Here is a 26,965-nt window from a genome sequence, read left to right as displayed (position 1 = left end):
CGTATTTATGTTTACTGTGTCAATACCTTTTTCACAAAATCTTGATGGGGGCGGCGCCCTAGCGCCCCATATTAACAAGCCGCCACTGCTGACTTCAGAGAAGTTCATGACTTCCGACCTGAGAAGTTTCCCATTTTCACCCTAAAAGAAATTTCTCAAGGTTCAGTATCTCAAGAAATAGACCAACATCCATGAACTGTGGAGAGAACAGACAGAACAGTTCTATCAGATCAAGATCACTTAATGGATCCAGAAGAGGATCGGTTTAATTATTGGTTCCTGATCATGTAAAAAGTCCAAAACCTCCAACCAGGCTGGTCTAGTGTCTTCATAAAGTTCCTGTCAGTGTCTGTCTATGGATGGATCCATGTTTCTACTAAAATCCAGTCTTTGGTTCACATTTCTCCAACTGTTGATTGTTTTTGTTATTTTTGGACAATCAACAGTTGGAGAAATGTGGACCAAAGCCTGGATTTTAGTAGAAACATGGATCCATCCATAGATAGACACTGAGAGACACTAGACCACCCAATGTCCATTTTCAAGGGCTAATAATTACTAATTTGTGTCATTTTGGACAATTTTGGTCATTTTACACCAACTTCATCTTATTTCGCACACGTTTCAAGATCCATCCATAGATAAATGCTTACAGGAACTTTCTGATTTGAACATTTTGCATGAATTAAAATGTGTACTTTGTGGTCACCTGTTGTTTCCGCCCTCTCTCTCAGGTGTGTGTGTGAGGCGAATGAGATTGGTGATGGACGGCGTTGTTATGGCAACCTGATGGAGCGTCTGATGGAGTTGGACCGAAGCGGCAGCCAGAGGGAGAACCTGACCGGAGCAGTGGCACTGTTCGGTAAAATAAACCCGCCGAGCGTTCATCAACAACGTTCTGCTCCTCTGTTCAGTCTTCACTCTGGATTTTTCAGAAAAAGGATGTTCACTGCTGCTGAGCCACAACGGACCGTTTACCGCCTTCATCCCGCAGCTGAAGACGCCGCTGACGGTCAGGATTTCTAGCTTCATGTCTGAACTAAGCGTGTAAAAACCAAAACCTGATTTAAATTCTGCTGCTCCGGCAAAACTCAATAAACACAGGAGGAAAAACAACCTTCAGAATAATTTATAACTTCCATTAAAATCTGAGAGGATCCCAGAAGATATTTGACAGACTCTGCACTCTGTTCACAGAAATCTGGATTTCTTTCATAGAAATCACTCTCTTCATCCAGTATATTCTGTAAATCTGAGTTCTTTTTCGTGCTGAACAGCTTTTTACAGTCAGCTCCAGTTTGTTCCAATGACACAGATGTAAATACAACCGCCATTTTGCTTTTTTAGAGATGAATTTATTGTCTAAATTAATCTACTCATGAAAATAGTCCAGACATTAGTCAGTGGTAAAACAACCATTTGATGTTCAGGCATCTGAATGTTCTGAGAACGTTACCGACTAACTGGATGCTGGATGAAACCAAGAAGTTTCTCCAAAATTAAACAAGTTTTATTTTCAAAAAAAAATGTTCAAATGACTCCGTGTTTTTATTTAAAGTTAAAAAAAATGAGTCAGAAACGAAGTGACTGAAAATAGAACTAATCAATAAAACTCAGGAACACGTTGAAGTTGGAGGAAAATGAATCCATCCAGAAAGACTCAAATTTGTCTAAACTAAGTTGAAACGAGGTTGAAAGTCACTAAAAACTCGTCCAAAGAGACTCAGAACTGGTCCTGAATGGGTAAAACTTGTGTCCTATAAAAATCTGTCCAATGTCAGTAAAAGTTTCTGGCCTTGGTGATGTTGACATGATGAGTCCACAGACTGAATTGAAGCTTCTGATGTCTGCAGGGCATTAACGAGGAGCTAATGTGTAAAAACCACCTGATCCTGGGTCAGTTCCTCTACGCCGACCTGCAGGGGCGAGACTTCAACATGTATGGAGGGGCCAAGCTGAGGACCAAAGACCACCAGGTGAGACTGGACCAGCAGAACCACCAGGAACCTCTGAAGGTTCAGGAGATGGTCCATCAGTCAGGAGAATAAGAGTCAAATGAGTCTCAGTATGTCAGAATTATCAATAAGTGTCCACAGGTGTTCCACAAGGTTCCATCCTGGGTCCACTGCTGTTTACATCAGATATCTATGGTTTCTATAGAGTTGGTGTTTTTCATTTTCTGCTTTGCTTCTGCGTCTCCAAGTGATCGATATGTGAGTTAGAGCTGAAACCAAACAAAGATAATCCTAGGATTTGATTTTAAGTTGGTCTCACTAGGCCAGAATATTCATAATGCAGTTTGATGAGCACAGAGAACAGGAGAGAAGCTAACGGATGCTAACATGAAGACACTTTCTGGTTTCACCACAGAGGTTCATCCTGATGGAGGAACCCAGCAGGTTCTACTCTGTCATCCTGCGGGACCTGCCGGCAGCCAATGGCATCATTCACATCATAGACCGGCCAATCAGCAGCTCGCAGTCGGACAGGGCGGCTCGAGATGAACAGGTGAGCTTCAGCTGTTCTTGTTTCTGATCATCTGCTGGGTTTAGTTCATTGAAGGGAATGCTTCTTCTCGCTCTGTATGAGGTTCTTCAAAAGGTTCTTTATGTATCTGGGTACAGTCAATCATTTCTTTTCGGTCCATTTTCCATGGAAGCGTAGAATAAACTGATTAGTTTTAGATTTGATTCAGTTCATTTGACAGATAAATGGTGTTTTTGTCCTTTCAGAGTCTTCAGCTGGAATAAAAAGTGAAAAGTCATCTGATTCTTTTTTTCCAGTTTGCTGATTTGACGGTCGGAGAGATTCTGTCTAAAGATGGAAAATTCAACCGTTTCCTTTCTCTGGTGGACGTGAGTATCATGAAGTCTAACCACCAGCAGGAGGTTTGATTAAAGTTTCAGTCCACATTTACACTTAGGTAATTGTTTTGTTTCACCATCTTCAGAACCAGAACCAGCAAAGTGAGACGGCCTAAACTGCTGCTAAAACTGAATCACTCTTTGTTTTTCTCTCACTGTCTTATTTTTCACTGCAACATAAAGAAGCTGTTTTTGTTGACAGAAGTTTTGACGTCGTTGCACCTGAAGGAGGAAATATTTAACTTAACTCTGAATCCTTCAATCACAGCTACGTTTCTGTGTTTCTGTAGAACTGTGGGTCGCCTCCTCCTCTGAGGGGTCCGGGTCCAATCACGGTCTTTGTCCCAACCAACCAGGCGATAGACCGAGCCCGAGACGGCAGCATCCTGTACATGCTGCATGACGTAAGGACTCGATGGATATTGTTGGTTAGATCTGCTGCAGGAAACGCACAACTCCTGCAGCTCGATTGCAGCTTGATTGCAACGTGATTGCAGCATGATTGTAGCTGGATCGAAGCTTAGTTGCAACTCGATTGCAGTGTGATTGCAACGTGATTGCAGCATGATTGTAGCTGGATTGCAGCTCAATTACAACTCGATTGCAGTGTGATTGCAGCACGATTGCAAAAACTCCAGTGACAGTCTGTCTGCTTTGATTACTGCATTTTAACTGTGTTCCTGTCATAAATCATTTGATTGCAGTCGTCTGCTGTAGAATAGGCGGTTTTCTGCTGAATATTTAACCTAACCATCCAATAATAACAGTGTAATTAGTATCTATTAAAGCTGCCTGTAAATGACTTTTTTCTTTTATTGTTTATGAACTGTAAATTGCAGAAATATAACAAAATAGCTATGTCTAATTTCAATGTTTGTTAAATTAAAATACACACGATCTCCTTAAAAATAAGGTAAGAGAATTTATTTTAATTTCACAAAATTATGAAATCATTTTCTGTTCTTTTCCTTTATTTTTGAAACCCCAGATGCTGAAACATGTCTGTTTCTTACATTTGTTTTAACAGTTTATAGTATCGGTAATTTAATTGTTTTTAAGCATTTAAATGTAATTAATTAATCATTAAAAAGAATAATACTCATGATCTGGTATAAAATAAGACTAAAAAGTGTCTTTTAATTTCAGAAAGTTACTATAATTTTATTGCAGGTGTTTTCTGTTATTTTACATAACTTTTGGAGCACAGCTGCTGAAATGATCTTTTTATGGTTGATTAGATCCCATTAATTTACAACTTAGTAAAAATACAGAATCTAAACACAGTAAGTCTCTGATTGGTGAACACTCAGGATTTAATCATCAGAAAATCCACCTGTTTGACTCTTACTGTTGATGTGGGTCTTTAGACGTCTCAGATGTCGAGTTTCATTGAATAAACATTTGATAATTTCATGATCTTTGCCTCTTTTCAGGCCAAACACAAACTCCAGGAGCTGCTCAGACATCATGTTTTCCCTCAGGCTGTGGTGAGACCAGCCTCAGAAAACACAACCACAGATGTGTTCATCCAGATGTTTGTGTCCAGATGTGTCTGTTCCATTGAAATGTGTCTGTTCCATCCAGATGTGTTTGTTGTGTCCAGATGTGTTTTTTTCCATCCAGATGTGTCTGTTCCATCCAGATGTTTGTGTCCAGGTGTGTTTGTTTTGTCCAGATGTGTGTGCTCCATCCAGATGTGTTTGTTCCATCCAGATGTTTGTTCCATCCAGATGTGTTTGTTCCGTCCAGATGTTTTTGTTCCATCCAGATATTTTAAGGTTTTTCTTGCGTCTACAGCTGACGGTGGATGATCTCAGCGCTCTGCCTCGCATCCAGACAATGGCTAATCAGATGATCAGCATCAGCGTGTCGAATGATGTAGGTGTCTCTGATTGGTCCTCCCTGTGTTCCGCATGTTCTACGTCTTCCACATGTTCCACGTGTTCCATGTTATAGTTTGTGTTTCCTGCAGGGTCAGATCTTATTGGGCGATAAACGGATCCAGCTGGCGAGCACCAACATCATGGCATCCAATGGGATCATCCACATGATTGACGGGCTGCTGGTCCCGCCCTCCATCCTGCCCATCCTCCCCCACCACTGTGATGTCACCGAGAGCAAGATCACCGTGGTGAGCAGGGGTTGGGGCAAACAAACAGGACAAAACAAACACACACAAAGACACACATGCAAAATGACAGTAAGCTAATGATGCAGCTAACAGTAAAGCTAGAGATACAAACAGTGCAGCTAACAATGAAGCTAACTGTAAATCTAACACCGAATCTAACAGTAAGGCTAACAGTTCTGCTAATTCTAAATCTAACAGTAGGCTACTAATAAGTTAAGAGTCAAGCTATCGGTGAAGCTAGTAGTAGGCTAACACTAAAGCTAGAAGTAAATCAAACAGAGATGACAGTAAGCTAACAGATATGCTAATGATAAGTCTAACAGAGACGCTAACAGTAAGCTAGCAGAGGTGCCAACAGTAAGCAAACATTGATTTTAACAGTAAACTAACATAGATTCTAACACTAAGCTAATAGAAATGCTAATGATAAATCTAACAGAAATGCCAACAGTAATCTAACAGAGATGCTAACAGTAAGCTAACATATATGCTAACAATAAGCTAGCAAAGATGATAACAAAGATGCTAACGGAGATGCTAACAGTAAGCTAACATAGATTTTAGCAGTTAGCGAACATGAATGCTAACAGAGGTGCTAACAGTAAGCTAGCAGAGATGCTAACATCGATACTAGCAGTAAGCTAACAGAGGTGCTAACAGTAAGCTAGCAGAGATGCTAACATTGATACTAGCAGTAAGCTAACATCGATACTAGTAATAAGCTAACAGAGGTGCTAACAGTGAACTAGCAGAGATGCTAACATCGATACTAGTAATAAGCTAACAGAGGTGCTAACAGTAAGCTAGCAGAGATGCTAACAGTAAGCTAATGTCTCTCTGTTTGTCTCCAGGGTCCTTGTGTCCACTGCAGTTACCTCTATGAGACTCAATGTCCCGACGGCACTGTTGAAATGGTAAAAACAGCTATCATCAATATGTCTGCAACATTTCTGAACCACAGAAGCAACGCTTAGCCAAATATTAGCTTTTCTGAACATATATTTTTGACCCAGAAGGTGCTGTCGTATTTCCAGAAGACCTTTATTGAACCAGGACGGTTTTTATGACACAGATTCATGTCTTTAGTAATGAAGTTCAGCACTGTTAGAGGAGTAGAAACAGGCCAAATGGGTCAAACTGTGAAATGAGCAGGATATTTGGCATGATTATTCCTTTGTTTTGTCATTTTGTGTCTTATTTTTGTTGCTTTATCTCGTTTTTGTCATTTTCTGTCTCGTTTTTGTGATTTTGTGTCTCGCTTTTGTCGTTTTGTGTCTCGTTTTTGTCATTTTCTGTCACGTTTTTGTCGTTTTGTATCATTTTTTATTTTGTCTCCTTTTTGTTGTTTTGTGCCTCGTTTATTCTTTTGTGTCTTGTTTTTGTTGTTTTGTCTCGTTTTTGTCGTTTTGACCCTCATTTTTGTCGATTTGTGTTTCATTTTTGTCACTTTGTGATACCCATTTAGGCTGTCAATAACTGCTGTAGATGAATTGACAGTAATCATAATAATAGAAGAACTGCTGTAGATGAGCTACCTGTTCAGGTGTTTATTGTTTGTTCAGGACAGCCATCAAATCGGCTGTGAATACGTCACGTCTCCTCTTCGCTCCTCACTCAGTAAAGGCTGCGCTAAGTTCTGCAATGCAACCAAACAGGTGAGAGGATCTTCTACCTGTCCAGGTGAGACGGTAGGTTGGTGTCAGATCTCACCTGGCTGCTGTTCCTCCAGGTGGTGGAGTGCTGCAGAGGATTCTACGGTCCCGACTGTAAACCCTGCATCGGAGGCTTTCAGCATCCCTGCTACGACAAAGGAACCGTAAGAAACCGCCAAATTCTTCACCACCTTCAAAAAGACTAAAATCTCTTCAAAATAAGATAAAAATGATCCAAAAAAAGATCTGAAAAATGTCCAAGAAAGACTAAAATCTCTTCAAAATAAGATAAAAATGATCTGAATTGTATCCCAGAAAAACTAAAATCTAATCAAAAGATCGTCCAACATTACTCACAATCGTCCAAATGATGATAATGGATAATTACTGGACTTGAAAATGGAAAAATAGTCTAGAATCTCCTATCCAGGCTGGTCTACTGTCTCCATAAAGTTCCTGTCAGGGTCTATCTATGGATGGATCCATGTTTCTACTAAAATACAGTCTTTGGTCCACATTTCTCCAACTGTTGAGGCTTTAACATCAGTAGAATCTGACGGGTTAAAGTTTTACCAGACAAGGTTCCAATTTTTCGATGTTTAGACTAAATGTTGACGAGGACTCATCGGAAGGACGTTTTTTGTTCTATCAATGAGTCAGAGTTTCTGACCAGCTGATGTTCTCTGTAGGTTCATGTTTCTATGTTCCTTGCAGTGCTTTGACGGTATCCATGGTAACGGGTCGTGCAGCTGCCAGCCGGGTCTCAGCGGCATCGCCTGCCACATCTGCTCTGATCCCAACAAACACGGAGAACGCTGCGACGAAGGTACCGGCAGAACCTAAACCTGACAGAACAGAGCCTGGTGACACACTGTCCGATCCAGAAGAACTTCAGGTTCTGGTTCCTTTCAGTACGTTGGTCTCTAGTCTGGTTCTGTTTGGTACCACTGGTCTCCACTGTGGTTCTGTTTGGTACCGTTGGACCTTATTTTGACTCCTCTTGGACATGATGTTCCTCAGTCTGACTTCTAGAAATAAATCTGAAGTTCTGTTAAGTTCATTTTTGTCGATATATACTATATGAAACTGTTAACTTCTTTAAACCGACAATTCAGAAAAGTTTGTTACCTTGCTGATATGTTTCGACAGCTCCTGCTGTCTTCCTCAGAGCGTCATCTGACGTTTGGTGACGTGTCATTCCATATATCCGTGGGATAACGGAAACAATACAACGCGTCATGAGAAAATATCACATCAACACTGCAGTAAAACCACATACAAAACTCCGGCAGCTGTTAGTCCATCCCAAAGACAGAATAGACCTGGACAATAAATGCAACATCATCTATGAAATACCGTGCAAATCATGCAACAAAACATACATTGGTGAAACAGGCAGGTCATTCAAAACAGGAAGAACGGAACACCAAACAGAATGTAAAAAGGAAACAACTGGACGCTTCACAAGAGCACAAAAAGAGCAAGCCAAACAAGAAAATAAGAAATCAGCCATCACAGACCACTGCAGAAGACAAAATCATGTTATGGACTGGGACGGGGGGAGGATTATCACTTTGGAGACCAATAAGCAGAGACGATGGATCAGGGAAGCTATTGAGATCAGGAAGCGGGCGGGCCACACCGTGAACCGGGACGAGGGGCCTACATCCTCTCGCACATTTGGGACACCATCCTCCAGAGACCACCGGGCGGCGGGAGGCATGGTTGGTTTGACAGATTTTGACAGATCTGTCAAACTGACCACGTCACCAAACGTCAGATGACGCTCTGAGGAAGACAGCAGGAGCTGTCAAAACATGTCAGCAAGGTAACAAACTTTTCTGAATTGTCGGTTGAAAGAAGTTAACAGTTTCAAATAAATCTGAAGATCTAGAGCCGGCCAGTTAGCTTCTCTTTGTGCTGATGTTTCAGTCAGATGTTTGATTCCTCCATTACTAGGATCCTGGTTCAGTGTCTGGCCCCGCCCTCTTCAGGAAGAAGACTCTCTGTCTGAACTGATGGACTTCCTGTGTGTGTCCTCAGAGTGTCGTTGTGTTCACGGAGTGTGTGACAACCGTCCCGGCAGCGGAGGAATATGTCGCAGAGGATCCTGTCTAGACGGATTTTCCGGAGATTTCTGCGACAAAACAGCGACACCATGCAACTCTGACGGTCTGCTGGAGCATTGCCATGTGCACGCATACTGCACACACACAGATCTATACACAACGTAAGAAACACACACACACACAGGACTACACACAACGTAAGAAACACACACACACAGGACTACACACAACGTAAGAACACACACACACAGGACTACACACAACGTAAGAAACACACACACACACACACAGGACTACACACAACGTAAGAAACACACACACACACACACAGGACTACACACAGCGTAAGAAACACACACACACACACACAGGACTACACACAAAGTAAGAAACACAAACACACACACACACACACACACAGGACTACACACAACATAAGAAACACACACACACACACACAGGACTACACACAACGTAAGAAACACACACACAGGACTACACACAACGTAAGAAACACACACACAGGACTACACACAACGTAAGAAACACACACACACACACAGGACTACACACAACGTAAGAAACACACACACACACACACACACACACACACACACACACACAGGACTACACACAACGTAAGAAACACACACACACACACACACAGGACTACACACAACGTAAGAAACACACACACACACACACACACACACACACACACAGGACTACACACAACGTAAGAAACACACACACACACACACACACACACACACAGGACTACACACAACATAAGAAACACACACACACACACACACACAGGACTACACACAACGTAAGAAACACACACACACACACACACACAGGACTACACACAACGTAAGAAACACACACACACAGGACTACACACAACGTAAGAAACACACACACACACACACACACACAGGACTACACACAACGTAAGAAACACACACACACACACACACACAGGACTACACACAGCGTAAGAAACACACACACACAGGACTACACACAACGTAAGAAACACACACACACACACACACACACAGGACTACACACAACGTAAGAAACACACACACACACACACACACAGGACTACACACAACGTAAGAAACACACACACACACACACACACAGGACTACACACAACATAAGAAACACACACACACACACACACACAGGACTACACACAGCGTAAGAAACACACACACACACACACACACAGGACTACACACAACGTAAGAAACACACACACACACACACACAGGACTACACACAACGTAAGAAACACACACACACACACACACACAGGACGACACACAACGTAAGAAACACACACACACACACACACACACACACACACAGGACTACACACAACGTAAGAAACACACACACACACACACACACACACACACACACAGGACTACACACAACATAAGAAACACACACACACACACACACACAGGACTACACACAACGTAAGAAACACACACACACAGGACTACACACAGCGTAAGAAACACACACACAGGACTACACACAACGTAAGAAACACACACACACACACACACAGACTACACACAACATAAGAAACACACACACACACACACACACACACACACACACAGGACTACACACAACATAAGAAACACACACACACACACACACACACACACACACACAGGACTACACACAACGTAAGAAACACACACACACACACACACACACACACACAGGACTACACACAACATAAGAAACACACACACACACACACACACACACACACACACAGGACTACACACAACGTAAGAAACACACACACACACACACACAGGACTACACACAACGTAAGAAACACACACACACACACACACACACAGGACTACACACAGCGTAAGAAACACACACACACACACACACACACAGGACTACACACAGCGTAAGAAACACACACACACACACACACACAGGACTACACACAACGTAAGAAACACACACACACACACACACAGGACTACACACAACGTAAGAAACACACACACACACACACACAGGACTACACACAGCGTAAGAAACACACACACACACACACACACACACACACAGGACTACACACAACGTAAGAAACACACACACACACACACACAGGACTACACACAGCGTAAGAAACACACACACACACACACACAGGACTACACACAACATAAGAAACACACACACACACACACACACAGGACTACACACAACATAAGAAACACACACACACACACACACAGGACTACACACAACATAAGAAACACACACACACACACACACAGGACTACACACAACATAAGAAACACACACACACACACACAGGACTACACACAACATAAGAAACACACACACACACACACACAGGACTACACACAACGTAAGAAACACACACACACACACACACAGGACTACACACAACATAAGAAACACACACACACACACACACAGGACTACACACAACATAAGAAACACACACACACACACACACACAGGACTACACACAACATAAGAAACACACACACAGGACTACACACAATGTAAGAAACACACACACACACACACAGGACTACACACAACATAAGAAACACACACACACACACACACAGGACTACACACAACATAAGAAACACACACACACAGGACTACACACAACATAAGAAACACACACACACAGGACTACACACAACATAAGAAACACACACACACAGGACTACACACAACGTAAGAAACACACACACACAGGACGACACACAACATAAGAAACACACACACACAGGACTACACACAACGTAAGAAACACACACACACAGGACTACACACAACATAAGAAACACACACACACAGGACTACACACAATGTAAGAAACACACACACACAGGACTACACACAACATAAGAAACACACACACACAGGACTACACACAATGTAAGAAACACACACACACAGGACTACACACAACGTAAGAAACACACACACACAGGACTACACACAACGTAAGAAACACACACACACAGGACTACACACAACGTAAGAAACACACACACACAGGACTACACACAACATAAGAAACACACACACACACACACACACAGGACTACACACAACATAAGAAACACACACACAGGACTACACACAATGTAAGAAACACACACACACAGGACTACACACAATGTAAGAAACACACACACAGGACTACACACAACGTAAGAAACACACACACACACACACACACAGGACTACACACAACGTAAGAAACACACACACACACACACACAGGACTACACACAACATAAGAAACACACACACACACACACACAGGACTACACACAACATAAGAAACACACACACAGGACTACACACAATGTAAGAAACACACACACACAGGACTACACACAACGTAAGAAACACACACACACAGGACTACACACAACATAAGAAACACACACACACACACACACACAGGACTACACACAACATAAGAAACACACACACACACACACAGGACTACACACAACGTAAGAAACACACACACACAGGACTACACACAACGTAAGAAACACACACACACAGGACTACACACAACATAAGAAACACACACACACAGGACTACACACAACATAAGAAACACACACACACACACACACAGGACTACACACAACATAAGAAACACACACACACACACACAGGACTACACACAATGTAAGAAACACACACACACAGGACTACACACAACATAAGAAACACACACACACACACACACAGGACTACACACAACATAAGAAACACACACACAGGACTACACACAACATAAGAAACACACACACAGGACTACACACAACGTAAGAAACACACACACACAGGACTACACACAACGTAAGAAACACACACACACAGGACTACACACAACGTAAGAAACACACACACACACACACACACACAGGACTACACACAACATAAGAAACACACAGACACAGGACTACACACAACATAAGAAACACACACACACAGGACTACACACAACATAAGAAACACACACACACAGGACTACACACAACATAAGAAACACACACACACACACACACACAGGACTACACACAATGTAAGAAACACACACACACAGGACTACACACAACATAAGAAACACACACACACAGGACTACACACAACGTAAGAAACACACACACAGGACTACACACAACATAAGAAACACACACACACACACACACACAGGACTACACACAACATAAGAAACACACACACACAGGACTACACACAACATAAGAAACACACACACACACACACACACAGGACTACACACAACATAAGAAACACACACACACAGGACTACACACAACATAAGAAACACACACACACAGGACTACACACAACATAAGAAACACACACACACACACACACACAGGACTACACACAACATAAGAAACACACACACACACACACACACAGGACTACACACAATGTAAGAAACACACACACACAGGACTACACACAACATAAGAAACACACACACACACACACACACAGGACTACACACAATGTAAGAAACACACACACACAGGACTACACACAACATAAGAAACACACACACACAGGACTACACACAACGTAAGAAACACACACACAGGACTACACACAACATAAGAAACACACACACACACACACACACAGGACTACACACAACATAAGAAACACACACACACAGGACTACACACAACATAAGAAACACACACACACACACACACACAGGACTACACACAACATAAGAAACACACACACACACACACACACAGGACTACACACAATGTAAGAAACACACACACACAGGACTACACACAATGTAAGAAACACACACACAGGACTACACACAACATAAGAAACACACACACACACACACACACAGGACTACACACAATGTAAGAAACACACACACACAGGACTACACACAACATAAGAAACACACACACACAGGACTACACACAACGTAAGAAACACACACACAGGACTACACACAACATAAGAAACACACACACACAGGACTACACACAACATAAGAAACACACACACAGGACTACACACAACATAAGAAACACACACACACACACACACACAGGACTACACACAACGTAAGAAACACACACACACACACACACACACACACAGGACTACACACAATGTAAGAAACACACACACAGGACTACACACAATGTAAGAAACACACACACAGGACTACACACAACGTAAGAAACACACACACACACACACACACAGGACTACACACAATGTAAGAAACACACACACAGGACTACACACAATGTAAGAAACACACACACAGGACTACACACAACATAAGAAACACACACACACAGGACTACACACAACGTAAGAAACACACACACACACACACACACAGGACTACACACAACATAAGAAACACACACACACAGGACTACACACAACGTAAGAAACACACACACACACACACACACAGGACTACACACAACATAAGAAACACACACACACACACACACACAGGACTACACACAATGTAAGAAACACACACACACAGGACTACACACAACATAAGAAACACACACACACACACACACACAGGACTACACACAACATAAGAAACACACACACACAGGACTACACACAACGTAAGAAACACACACACACACACACACACACAGGACTACACACAACATAAGAAACACACAGACACAGGACTACACACAACATAAGAAACACACACACACAGGACTACACACAACATAAGAAACACACACACACAGGACTACACACAACATAAGAAACACACACACACAGGACTACACACAACGTAAGAAACACACACACACAGGACTACACACAATGTAAGAAACACACACACACACACACACACAGGACTACACACAACGTAAGAAACACATACACACAGGACTACACACAACATAAGAAACACACACACACACACACACACAGGACTACACACAACATAAGAAACACACACACACACAGGACTACACACAACGTAAGAAACACACACACACACACACACACACACAGGACTACACACAACGTAAGAAACACATACACACAGGACTACACACAACATAAGAAACACACACACACACACACAGGACTACACACAACATAAGAAACACACACACAGGACTACACACAACATAAGAAACACACACACACAGGACTACACACAACGTAAGAAACACACACACACACACACACAGGACTACACACAACGTAAGAAACACATACACACAGGACTACACACAACATAAGAAACACACACACACACACACACAGGACTACACACAACATAAGAAACACACACACAGGACTACACACAACGAAGGAAACACAGCTATAGAAACTACGCAGACATTTTGACATTGTAACCCTAACCCTAACCCTACTACCCCCACTAACCCTATAAATAACCCTTTGTGATCAGTAGTTGGTTCCAGTCTGAACCAGGTTTCTTGTAACTGTAGCAGCATCACTGGTGAACGTTGTGTCTTTATTTGTTGTCTACATGTTGTCAGTGTGAGATGAAGTCTCAGTAACGTTTGGTTCTAACCTCGGTAGCTGTTGGTTCTGACTTTGGTACCTGTCAGTTCTGATCTCAGTAACTGTTGGTTCTGCAGGTGTTTATGTAGAGATGGATATGAAGGCGATGGTCACTCGTGTTCTCCCATCAACCCCTGCATGAAGAACAACCGAGGAGGCTGTGACTCCAACGTAAGACTAACATGAACTCTCATTTAACTCACTGTGGTTCAGTTTAAAGTTCTCCAGCTGGTTAGGGGTAGTAGGGTTTGGGGTAATAGGGTTAGAGGTAGTAGGGTTTAGGGTAGTAGGGTTTGGGGTAATAGGGTTAGAGGTAGTAGGGTTTAGGGTAGTAGGGTTTGGGATAGTAGGGTTAAGGGTAGTAGCGTTTGGGGCCAGACCTGTCTAAATGTACGACAAACTGTTTTAAAATTACTTTATATTTCTGAAGAATTATTACCTCTGTGTGTGTATGTGTGTGTGTGCGTGTGTGTGCGTATGCAGGCCCAGTGTGTGTTTGTGCGTCCAGGTGAGGCTACCTGTGCGTGCGCTGAAGGCTGGACAGGTGATGGCAAAGTTTGTGTTGAGATCAACAACTGTGATCTGGTGACTCGAGGAGGCTGTAGCCCCAATGCCATCTGTACCCACATCGGACCTGGACAGGTACTACACAACTACTGCACAACATCTGATAACACAACAACTACGCAATACCCAAGAAAAACACCACCACACCTGACGACACCAAACCACAACAACACCTGACGACACAACAACATCTGACGACACAACCCGGTTGAGCAGTTGTGATGAAAGGACTCATCTATGGAGTGTTGATGTTTTTCTCTTTAAGGTTTGAATGTTTAAATGTTAACAAGTTTAATATCCACTGACTCACAACTCGTCACTCTCTTTGTCTGTTTGTGTGTCTGTGCGTCTGCAGAGCGAGTGTGTTTGTAAAACTGGTTATATGGGAAACGGAGTTGTGTGCGACCTCATCGACCCCTGTCTGACAAACAACGGAGGCTGTCATGAACTGGTAACAACACATATACACAACAACACAGACACAACAACACAACAACAATACACAGTACCAGTCGAAGTTCCAGATGTTTATTAATGTTCCAGGTGTTTATAGTGTTCCAGATGTTTATAGTGTTCCAGGTGTTTATTAGTGTTCCAGGTGTTTATAGTGTTCCAGATGTTTATAGTGTTCCAGGTGTTTATTAGTGTTCCAGGTGTTTATTGTGTTCCAGGTGTTTATAGTGTTCCAGATGTTTATTAATGTTCCAGATGTTTATAGTGTTCCAGGTGTTTATTGTGTTCCAGATGTTTATTAGTGTTCCAGGTGTTTATAGTGTTCCAGATGTTTATTAGTGTTCCAGATGTTTATAGTGTTCCAGGTGTTTATTAGTGTTCCAGATGTTTATAGTGTTCCAGGTGTTTATTAGTATTCCAGATGTTTATTAGTGTTCCAGATGTTTATTAGTGTTCTGGGTGTTTATTAGTGTTCCAGGTGTTTATTAATGTTCCAGATGTTTATAGTGTTCCAGGTGTTAGTGTTCCAGATGTTTATAGTGTTCCAGGTGTTTATTAGTATTCCAGATGTTTATTAGTGTTCCAGATGTTTATTAGTGTTCCAGGTGTTTATTAGTGTTCCAGATGTTTATAGTGTTCCAGATGTTTATTAGTGTTCCAGATGTTTATAGTGTTCCAGGTGTTTATTAGTGTTCCAGATGTTTATTAGTGTTCCAGATGTTTATTAGTGTTCCAGGTGTTTATTAGTGTTCCAGATGTTTATAGTGTTCCAGATGTTTATAGTGTTCCAGATGTTTATTAATGTTCCAGATGTTTATAGTGTTCCAGGTGTTTATTGTGTTCCAGATGTTTATTAGTGTTCTGGGTGTTTATTAGTGTTCCAGGTGTTTATTGTGTTCCAGATGTTTATTAGTGTTCCAGGTGTTTATAGTGTTCCAGATGTTTATAGTGTTCCAGATGTTTATTAATGTTCCAGATGTTTATAGTGTTCCAGGTGTTTATTGTGTTCCAGATGTTTATTAGTGTTCTGGGTGTTTATTAGTGTTCCAGGTGTTTATTGTGTTCCAGATGTTTATTAGTGTTCCAGGTGTTTATAGTGTTCCAGATGTTTATTAATGTTCCAGATGTTTATAGTGTTCCAGGTGTTTATTGTGTTCCAGATGTTTATTAGTGTTCCAGGTGTTTATAGTGTTCCAGATGTTTATTAGTGTTCCAGATGTTTATAGTGTTCCAGGTGTTTATTAGTGTTCCAGATGTTTATAGTGTTCCAGGTGTTTATTAGTATTCCAGATGTTTATTAGTGTTCCAGATGTTTATTAGTGTTCTGGGTGTTTATTAGTGTTCCAGGTGTTTATTAGTGTTCCAGGTGTTTATAGTGTTCCAGATGTTTATAGTGTTCCAGGTGTTTATTAGTATTCCAGATGTTTATTAGTGTTCCAGATGTTTATAGTGTTCCAGGTGTTTATTAGTGTTCCAGATGTTTATAGTGTTCCAGATGTTTATAGTGTTCCAGATGTTTATTAGTGTTCCAGATGTTTATAGTGTTCCAGGTGTTTATTAGTGTTCCAGATGTTTATTAGTGTTCCAGATGTTTATTAGTGTTCCAGGTGTTTATTAGTGTTCCAGATGTTTATAGTGTTCCAGATGTTTATAGTGTTCCAGGTGTTTAGTGTGTTTGTGTTCCAGGCGACGTGTAAGCTGAAAGAGAGCGGGTCTCACACCTGTATCTGTCCGGACGGATACGCTGGAGACGGAAAAATCTGCTACGGACACTTACTGGAGGTAAAAACTCACCTGAGCTCACCTGGACCAGCTGCTGCAGCTTTAGTGGAAGCAACTGCAGGGATCCCAAAGCGGTGTCGTGTTTGAGACGTTTTGTGTCTCGTTTCTCGCTTTGTGTCTTATTTTTGTCCTTTTGTCTCGTTTTTGTCGTTTTACATCTTGTTTCTGTTGTTTATGTTTCTAATTTTTGTCATTTTGTGTGTTCTTTATGTTGTTTTGTGTCTGTTTGTGGTGTTGTGCTTTCCTCTCTACTCATTATCAGTAGAAGATGTTTCTCCATGGTGGATGATCTCCAACTACCTGCTCCTCTGTTCTCTGTTTCTGCTGCATTTATTTCTGTCTCTCTGAGGAAACACTGCCTGCAGTTCAACCTGAAAATCTCTGGATGTTTGGAAAAAATTCTAGGTTTTTACAGAATGTGTTTTGTAGGACACTGTTTATTTTTGTAGATTTTGTGATGAATTATCTCCATTTTAAGCTGAGATTCTGTTAATTTTCCAGATGGACCTGAAGGTAAGACGCGGCGCGTTCAAGAACTGTGGGACAGTTGAATATTGAAAAGCTCTCTGTGTGTTTTGTGGCTGATAATGGAGTCGTTCTGGTGATTTAGTGCCAATAAAAGTGTGTTTGTGTGTTTGCAGGAGCTGGAAACACACTTAACGCTGTTCGCTTTCTATCGATTCAGTCAGGTGGGCCACACACACCTGCCATAGGTAATTCAAGCCAATGTTTTAAAGCTCCTGAAGGTGACGTCGGTGGTGTTGTGTTCTGGCAGAAGCTGGAGTCCTTCTCTGAGGCCCTGAGTGAAAACGTCACGGTGTTGGTTCCGTCCAGAGAAGCTCTGAACAACTTGAGTTCTGCTGAGTACAAATTCTGGACCAGCCGGCACCACCTGTCTCCCTTCCTACGGTCAGCCAATCACACGGTCCCAAACATCACCCACCGTTCAACCGACAAATCACACCGAGTCTGAGAACCAGATGTTCCCCTACAGCCAGATGTGTTTTAATGAACCCAGCAAAATAAAATCCTGATCTCACTGTGAAGAAAAAATGAGTTATGAATCCAGTTTCAGGAAGTTACATCGAATACCTTAACATCCACCAACATCCACCTGATCATCAACATCCACCTTATCACTATAATCCACCAACATCCACCAACATCCTCCTGATTCAGAGGTGGTGCTTTAATGTGGGGTTGATGGTTCCAACAGTGTCTCCAGAGGGTTATAATTCTAATGTTAACTTCCAGCTGTGCATGATGTTCTGACAGATGTTTGGTTCTTCGGTTCCTCTCCTGGTCTCAGGTCTCTCTTCCTGCCGGGGATCTTCTCACTGGAGGACCTGGACCGGCTGGTGGGCCACAGGTTGGACACCATGAACCCTCCGACCCAGTGGGAGGTGACCAACAGCAGCGGGGTGAGGACCAGCAGGAGGTCCATCCTCCGAGGAGTAGGAACCAACAAACATGAGAACATGGAGCTTTAACACACAGACCTGAGCTTTAATATCCACTGGATCATGTTCTCCTCAGAGAGAAACCATATTTATGAGTTTGTGTTCATTCTCAGTAGATAGTTTATGACCTGGTGCAGTGTGTCAGCTGTTCCACTCACCTGTGGTTCTGTTCCAGGTGATCCGGATCGGAAATGCCTCCATCATCAAACACAACCTGCCTGCGATCAATGGCTATCTCCATATCATTGACCAGGTGCCCAGACGGACCATTTCATGACCAAAACATGGAGCGTTTTTCTGAATATCTGAGCTGTAGTAAACACTGCCACTGTTTCTGTGTTCAGGTTCTGGTTCCGTCCCAAGCGAACCTCCCTCCTGAGCCTCCCCTCCTCATGTCCTTCCTGAACTCCTCCTCCAACTTCAGCCTGTTCAGACAGTTTGCTGTAGTAAGTCTGAGTTCAGCTTCACGGTTCTGCAGGTCTTCATGTTCTGCTATAAACTCAGAGTTCCTTCTCAGATGTACAACCTGACCGATCGGCTGTCCACGTACTCCTTCACCCTGCTGCTGCCTTCAGATGCAGCTGTGAGGAAACATCTGGACACAACCAACTCCTCTGTCCTGGTAGGTCCACATCCTTCTGATCCACCAACATCCACCTGATCCACCGACATCCACCTGATCCACCAACATCCTCCTGATCCACCAACATCCATCTGATCCACCAACATCCACCAACATCCACCTGATCCACCAACATCTACCTGATCCACCAACATCCACCTGATCCACCAACATCCACCTGATCCACCAACATCCATCTGATCCACCAACATCCACCAACATCTACCTGATCCATCAACATCCATCTGATCCATCAACATCCATCTGATCCACCAACATCCATCTGATCCACCAACATCTACCTGATCCACCAACATCCACCTGATCCACCAACATCCACCTGATCCACCAACATCCACCTGATCCACCAACATCCATCTGATCCACCAACATCCACCAACATCCACCTGATCCACCAACATCTACCTGATCCACCAACATCTACCTGATCCACCAACATCCACCTGATCCACCAACATCCACCTGATCCACCAACATCCTCCTGATCCACCAACATCCATCTGATCCACCAACATCCACCAACATCCACCTGATCCACCAACATCTACCTGATCCACCAACATCCACCTGATCCACCAACATCCACCTGATCCACCAACATCCATCTGATCCACCAACATCCACCAACATCTACCTGATCCATCAACATCCATCTGATCCATCAACATCCATCTGATCCACCAACATCCATCTGATCCACCAACATCTACCTGATCCACCAACATCCACCTGATCCACCAACATCTACCTGATCCACCAACATCCACCTGATCCACCAACATCCACCTGATCCACCAACATCCATCTGATCCACCAACATCCATCTGATCCACCAACATCTACCTGATCCACCAACATCCACCAACATGAAGAAGAACTCAGAGAGGTCTTCTCAATCAGAAGAAAAGACCATTTCAGTTACAAAATTTGCCAAAAACTACTCAAAATCTGTTCAAATTTACGTCAAATGTTTCCTGTCACTATGACACAGAATGAAAAATTAATAATTTTGTTCTCGGGAAAAGTAAAAAAAGAAAAGAAAAAGCAGAACCAGCATGTCCAACAGGAATAAATGAAAGCTCCAATGATGAATCTGTTTTCTGCTGGATCCATTCACTGGTTCTGATCTGATGAAGTTGTTCTGTCTGTTCTTGGAGATACTGAACTTTAACATGGTTCTGCAGGTTCCTTTGAGGATGAAAATAGAAAAGAGTCTCAGAATTCATCCAGAACATGAGAACTATGAACTCTGCTCCTGGTTCTGTGCAGGACCCGGATGTGTTCCGGTACCACGTGGTTCCCTATGAGCTACTGTTTCCAGACCACCTGGTGGATGGGATGCTGAAGAGCACTCTGCTGGGAGCCGACTACCAGGTCCAGTTCCACCTGGACCGCCAGAACCAGGTACCTGAGCCAGAACCCATCCGATACCAACGATGAAAAATCAAAAACAATCAAACTGTTTTTGTTCTGTTTTTTAACTATTTTAACTATACTACTTATCTGAAAAAAGTGAAGATCAGGAGAAGCTCTGGTGTCGTTTCTGGTCCTCAGCTTTCATTTTTGGTGTTTTATGGGAGAAGAGATTCAACTGTAAGATGCAGATTAATTATTCCTGAAGGAACGGTGCTGAGAAGAAATGCTGAGTAGAAAGAATAAAAACAAAGAAACACGATAATGAAAGTGAAGATCCAGCAGCAAGTTGATGGTGGAGGTGTTGTTCCACAGAGATCTGAGTGTTCTGTGGTTCTGCAGACGGTCGTGAACGACGTTCCACTGGACGGCGGTTTTGTGGAGACGGAGTACGGCGTCATCATCTTCATCCATCAGGTCCTCAAAGTCCGACGCAACCGATGCAGCAAACCGGTGTCTCTGCAGGTTGATGTAAGAAAACCCCGATGTTCTAAAATGGTTCTTTAGAAGATGCCCCGGTTCTTCAGAGGTCCAACTGAAACTGAAGAACCTCTTTGTTTAGGGGATGGTTCTTAATGTGGTTCCTAATGAAGGTTCCTGATGTGTTTCCTGATGTGATGTGTTTCAAATTATTGTCATGTTCAGGCCTCAGAATAGAAACGTCGAGCAGGAAAAGATCTGTCCAAAGTTATTTTCAGTCCAAAACAAGAGACAAAAAGAGTCCAAACTGACTCAACACTCCTCCAAAATTACCTGAACAAAATACCTGAACAAAAGAACTTAAAATTCCTGAATAAGAACAACAACAATAATAATAACAATAATGATATCAATAATAATAACGATAATAATAATAGTAATAATGTTGTCTACCAGGGCCGGTGCTCAGACTGTGAAGGACCTCCTCGATGCTACTCTAGCTACAAACCAGTAAGAAGATCTGCAGAACAAACTCTGACTGATTCTCCACAGAAACTGTTTCTCTTCACCGTGCATTGGGGCTGAATTCAGTCGTATCGTTTGGTTTTTCGTCTCTCTCTGAATGTTTCTCTGGTTCCTCTGCAGGTCAGAGAACAGTTTCCTGCCAACATGCGCTCCAACTGCAGATACAGGAAACGGGTCAGAGCCAGGATTTCGTCAAAGCCAGGCTGCGTCATCAAGTGTCTCCGAATGACCACGGTCTGATGGTCCCCTACACAACTACCAACACTGTAGTAACACTGTACTAACATTGCAGTAACACTGTACTAATGCTGTATTAATGCTGTAGCAACACTGTAGTATCATTGCATTAACGCTATGTTACACTGTAGCAACACTGTAGTAACACTGTAGTCACACTGTACTAACACTGTAGCAATGCTGCACTAATGCTGTAGTTATACTGTACTAACACTGTAGTAACGCTGTAGTCACACTGTACTAACACTGTAGCAACGCTGCACTAATGCTGTAGTCACACTGTACTAACACTGTAGCAACGCTGCACTAATGCTGTAGTCACACTGTACTAACACTGTAGCAACGCTGCACTAATGCTGTAGTTATACTGTACTAACACTGTAGTAACGCTGTAGTCACACTGTACTAACACTGTAGCAATGCTGCACTAATGCTGTAGTTATACTGTACTAACACTGTAGTAACGCTGTAGTCACACTGTACTAACACTGTAGCAACGCTGCACTAATGCTGTAGTTACACTGTACTAACACTGTAGTAACGCTGTAGTCACACTGTACTAACACTGTAACAACACTGTACTAACACTGTAGTAACACTGTAGTAATGCTATAGTTACACTGTACTAACACAACTAGTAACACTGTATAAACACTGTAGTAACACTGTCGCAACTCTATAGTAACATTGTAGTAACACTGTACTAACATTGTAGTTGTACTTCTCACTCTAGGATGGAAGTTCACAGTTTTTATCACATGATTTGACTCTAATATAAATATAGTGGTCCATGCTCAAAGCCTCCATTGCAGAAGCAGCTGCTAGGAGCTGTGGTCTGAAGGTCACTGGTGCCTGTCGTGGCGGCCCGCTGGTGGACACCAGAGGTGAGGGAGGCCGTCAGGCCGAAAAAGGAGGCTTTTCAGGCCTGGCTGGCTCGGGGGTCTCCCGAAGCAGCTGAAGGGGTACCGGCTGGCCAAAAGGGCAGCAGTTGTGGAAGCTAAAACTCGGGTGTGGGAGGAGTTCGGGGAGGCCATGGAGAAGGACTTTTGGTCGGCCTTGGGGAAGTTCTGGCAAACCGTTCGGCACCTCAGGAAGGGGAGGCAGGGCTTCGCTCATTCTGTGTACAGTCGGGGTAGAGAACTGTTGACCCGCACTGGGAATATCGTCGAGTGGTGGAAAGAGCACTTCCAGGAACTCCTGAAGCCGATAAACCTGTCCTCTATGGAGGAGGCAGAGCCTGAAGACTCGGGGGGATCTTTGTCCATATCCGGGGCAGAGGTGGCCGAGGTAGTTAAGAAGCTCCTTTGTGGCAAGGCGCCAGGTGTGGACGAGATTCGCCCCGAGATGCTGAAGGCTCTGGACATTGTTGGACTGTCTTGGTTGACACTTCTATACAATGTTGCGTGGGCATTGGGTACAGTACCTGTGGAGTGGCAGATCGGGGTGGTGGTCCCTATTTTCAAAAAGGGGGACCGGAGAGTGTGTGCCAACTATCATGGTATCACACTTCTCAGCCTCCCCGGGAAAGTTTACTCTAGGGTGCTGGAAGGGAGGATCTGACCGATAGTCGAACCTTGATTCAGGAGGAGCAATGCGGATTCCGTCCCGGTCGTGGAACGGTGGATCAGATCTTTAAGCTTGTGGGAGCTGCTGAGGGGGTCATGGGAGTTTGACCTGCCAGTCTACGTGTTTTGTGGACCTGGTGAAGGCCTATGACCATGTCCCCCGAGGGGCTCTGTGGGAGGCGCAGTGGGAGTATGGGGTACCGAGCTTGTTGCTACTAGCCGTTCAGTCCCTGTATGACCAAAGTGAGAGCTGTGTCCACATACTCGGCATTTAGTCAGTGTCAAGTTATTCCTCTACAGCCTGCTCTTCCTAACTTGAAAAGGAAGTTTTGTTTTAAAGGTCCGGGGTCATGCAGGAATTCACTCAGGCCAGGCAGTCTTTTTCCATTTTTTTTCTTCTTTTAATTGGAATTAAAAATGTTTCATTTCATTTAGTTATGGCTGCTTATTGGCCGCTCAGGTGATAAACCTGAAGAAACACAAAGCACATGTCTAAACAACAAACCAACAGAATAAAACATGTAAATAATATAACAATTCACCCTGTTAAATACACTAATTTCATTTTAAATATAGGTAATCATCTTAGCAAAATTATTATAAATCTTACAGTCCAAACACACGCACACACAACTTCCACAGTAATCAATTAACATTTAGATTTACATCTGCGCATAAACTCCGTCAATCTGACTCAATCCATCCACTGCGCATAACAAAAACTATGGGACAAAATCACAAATACATCCATTCATTCATTCATTCATTCATTCAAAGACAGAGGCCGTGTGCCACACAAACATTTAAACACTCACGCAAACAATCAGAAACCTAACACACACCAACCTCAGCTTCACACCGCAAACCCGACTCGCTAAAAGAGAGTGATTAAACTCTTACCGGCTGCCTCTCCGGACTCTCAGCAGGCTTAGCAGGCTACGCGACTCTGCGAGTGCTGTTTCTTTGTGTGCCGCTAATCAACCAACATTTAAAACACCTGTGAAACGAAGCCACGCTGTGAGGTGATCAACCCACCTGTGCCCATGAGTGCCGTCAGCCACCAGCAACACCGACAGCCACACACACACACACACACATTCAAGTTTGACTTCACAGTCAGACACGTTTCCGGTGGGTGTTGGACTCCGCCAGGGCTGCCCTTGTCTCCAATCCTGTTTGTGGTATTCATGAACAGGATTTCAAGGCGCAGTGGTGGTGGGGAGGGTTTTCGGTTTGGGAGCCTCAGGATCGCTTCTCTGCTTTTTGCGGATGATGTGGTGTTGTTGGCGTCCTCAGACTGTGACCTCCAGGATTCAGATCAGCACCTCCAAGTCCGAGGCCATGGTTCTCTGCCGGAAACTGGTGGGTTGCTCCCTCTGGGTTGGGGGGGGGTTGCTTCCCCAAGCGAAGGAGTTCAAGTATCTCAGGATCTTGTTCACGATTGATGGGAAAATGGACCGAGAAATGGACAGGCGGATTGGTGTGGCGTCAGCAGTAATGCAGGCGTTGTACCGAACCGTCGTGGTGAAGAGGAGCTGAGCCGTAAAGCGAAGCTCTCGATTTACCATCCATCTACGTTCCAACCCTCACTTTTGGTCATGAGCTCTGGGTAGTGAACGAAAGAACAAGATCACGGATACAAGCGGCCGAAATGAGCTTCCTCCGTCGGGTGGCTGGACTCAGCCTTAGAGATAGGGTGAGGAGTTCAGACATCCGGAGGGAGCTCGGAGTAGAGCCGCTGTTCCTTCGCATCGAAAGGAGCCAGTTGAGGTGGTTTGGCCATCTGATTCGGATGCCTCCAGGGAGACTTCCTTTGGAGGTTTTCCGAGCACGTCCGTCTGGTAGGAGACCCTGGGGTAGACCCAGAACTTGCTGGAGGGATTATATATCTCGTTTGACCTGGGAACGCCTCGGGATCCCCCAGGAAGAGCTGGAAAGCATTGCTGGGGGGAGGGATGCCTGGAACGATCTGCTTCGCCTGCTGCCTCCACAACCCGACCCCGGATAAGCGGAAGAAAATGGATGGATGGATATTATATAGCATCCATAATAATAATTAGTTCTCATGAGAACCCCATTATTCTCCATCTTCACCCGATTGGTCCAGAACGGCTTAAAGTTTGTCTAAAATCAAAGATTCTTCTAAATGACATCACTGTGACTGTTGAGATGTTTCCAGCTGTTTATTTTTTCTAGTAAACTCTCCTGTTTGTGCATTTTCTCTCTGCTGGGTTCTGTCGTTTGTTCTGAAGAGAACAGAGTCAGTGTTAGGATCTATCAGCCTGTTCTCCATCAGACTAACCCTGCCCCGGTGTGTCTGCAGGATCACACCTGCTGTCCTGGTTTCTACGGTCACGAGTGCTTCAAATGCCCCGGAGATGACGGCAGCTGGTGCTCCAATCACGGCGAGTGTCAGGACGGTAACCACGGCAATGGGGAGTGCCGTTGCTACGAGGGTTTCCATGGCACTGCCTGCGAGGACTGTGAGGCAGGACGATACGGAGTCAACTGTTCCTCCAGTGAG

The 26,965-nt window shown here is 43.5% G+C and overlaps 1 protein-coding gene across 4 annotated transcripts in view; it reads left to right on the top strand.

Annotated features, from left to right (window-relative positions):
- Nucleotides 1-732: 732 nt before the first annotated feature.
- stab1 (stabilin 1) overlaps nt 733-26,965 on the top strand; it is a 64,675-nt gene continuing 38,442 nt past the window's right edge. For 3 of the 4 annotated variants that reach the window (XR_007941959.1, XM_051948261.1, XM_051948260.1), the window contains exons 1-29: nt 733-862; nt 936-1,012; nt 1,854-1,976; nt 2,371-2,508; nt 2,784-2,855; nt 3,155-3,268; nt 4,298-4,351; nt 4,662-4,742; nt 4,837-4,995; nt 5,847-5,909; nt 6,558-6,650; nt 6,725-6,811; nt 7,362-7,473; nt 8,691-8,877; nt 15,454-15,547; nt 15,860-16,018; nt 16,299-16,394; nt 18,083-18,178; nt 18,820-18,867; nt 18,954-19,087; nt 19,488-19,599; nt 19,814-19,891; nt 19,983-20,084; nt 20,156-20,260; nt 21,551-21,685; nt 22,037-22,165; nt 22,571-22,624; nt 22,760-22,873; nt 26,765-26,960. Coding sequence is in view for 3 of the 4 variants with exons in the window: in XM_051948261.1 (XP_051804221.1) it covers nt 790-862; nt 936-1,012; nt 1,854-1,976; nt 2,371-2,508; nt 2,784-2,855; nt 3,155-3,268; nt 4,298-4,351; nt 4,662-4,742; nt 4,837-4,995; nt 5,847-5,909; nt 6,558-6,650; nt 6,725-6,811; nt 7,362-7,473; nt 8,691-8,877; nt 15,454-15,547; nt 15,860-16,018; nt 16,299-16,394; nt 18,083-18,178; nt 18,820-18,867; nt 18,954-19,087; nt 19,488-19,599; nt 19,814-19,891; nt 19,983-20,084; nt 20,156-20,260; nt 21,551-21,685; nt 22,037-22,165; nt 22,571-22,624; nt 22,760-22,873; nt 26,765-26,960 (3,085 nt within the window). In the remaining variant the exon portion in view is untranslated. Of the gene's footprint in view, nt 863-935; nt 1,013-1,853; nt 1,977-2,370; nt 2,509-2,783; nt 2,856-3,154; nt 3,269-4,297; nt 4,352-4,661; nt 4,743-4,836; nt 4,996-5,846; nt 5,910-6,557; nt 6,651-6,724; nt 6,812-7,361; nt 7,559-8,690; nt 8,878-15,453; nt 15,548-15,859; nt 16,019-16,298; nt 16,395-18,082; nt 18,179-18,819; nt 18,868-18,953; nt 19,088-19,487; nt 19,600-19,813; nt 19,892-19,982; nt 20,085-20,155; nt 20,261-21,550; nt 21,686-22,036; nt 22,166-22,570; nt 22,625-22,759; nt 22,874-26,764; nt 26,961-26,965 lie in introns of those variants that run through there. The other variant, XM_051948263.1, reaches the window with a different exon arrangement.

The sequence above is a fragment of the Acanthochromis polyacanthus genome, chromosome 5 (genome assembly GCF_021347895.1).
Source record: "Acanthochromis polyacanthus isolate Apoly-LR-REF ecotype Palm Island chromosome 5, KAUST_Apoly_ChrSc, whole genome shotgun sequence".
NCBI lineage: Eukaryota > Metazoa > Chordata > Actinopteri > Pomacentridae > Acanthochromis > Acanthochromis polyacanthus.
Note: the sequence above shows the minus strand (reverse complement) of the source record. Positions and strands in the feature narration are given on the sequence as shown.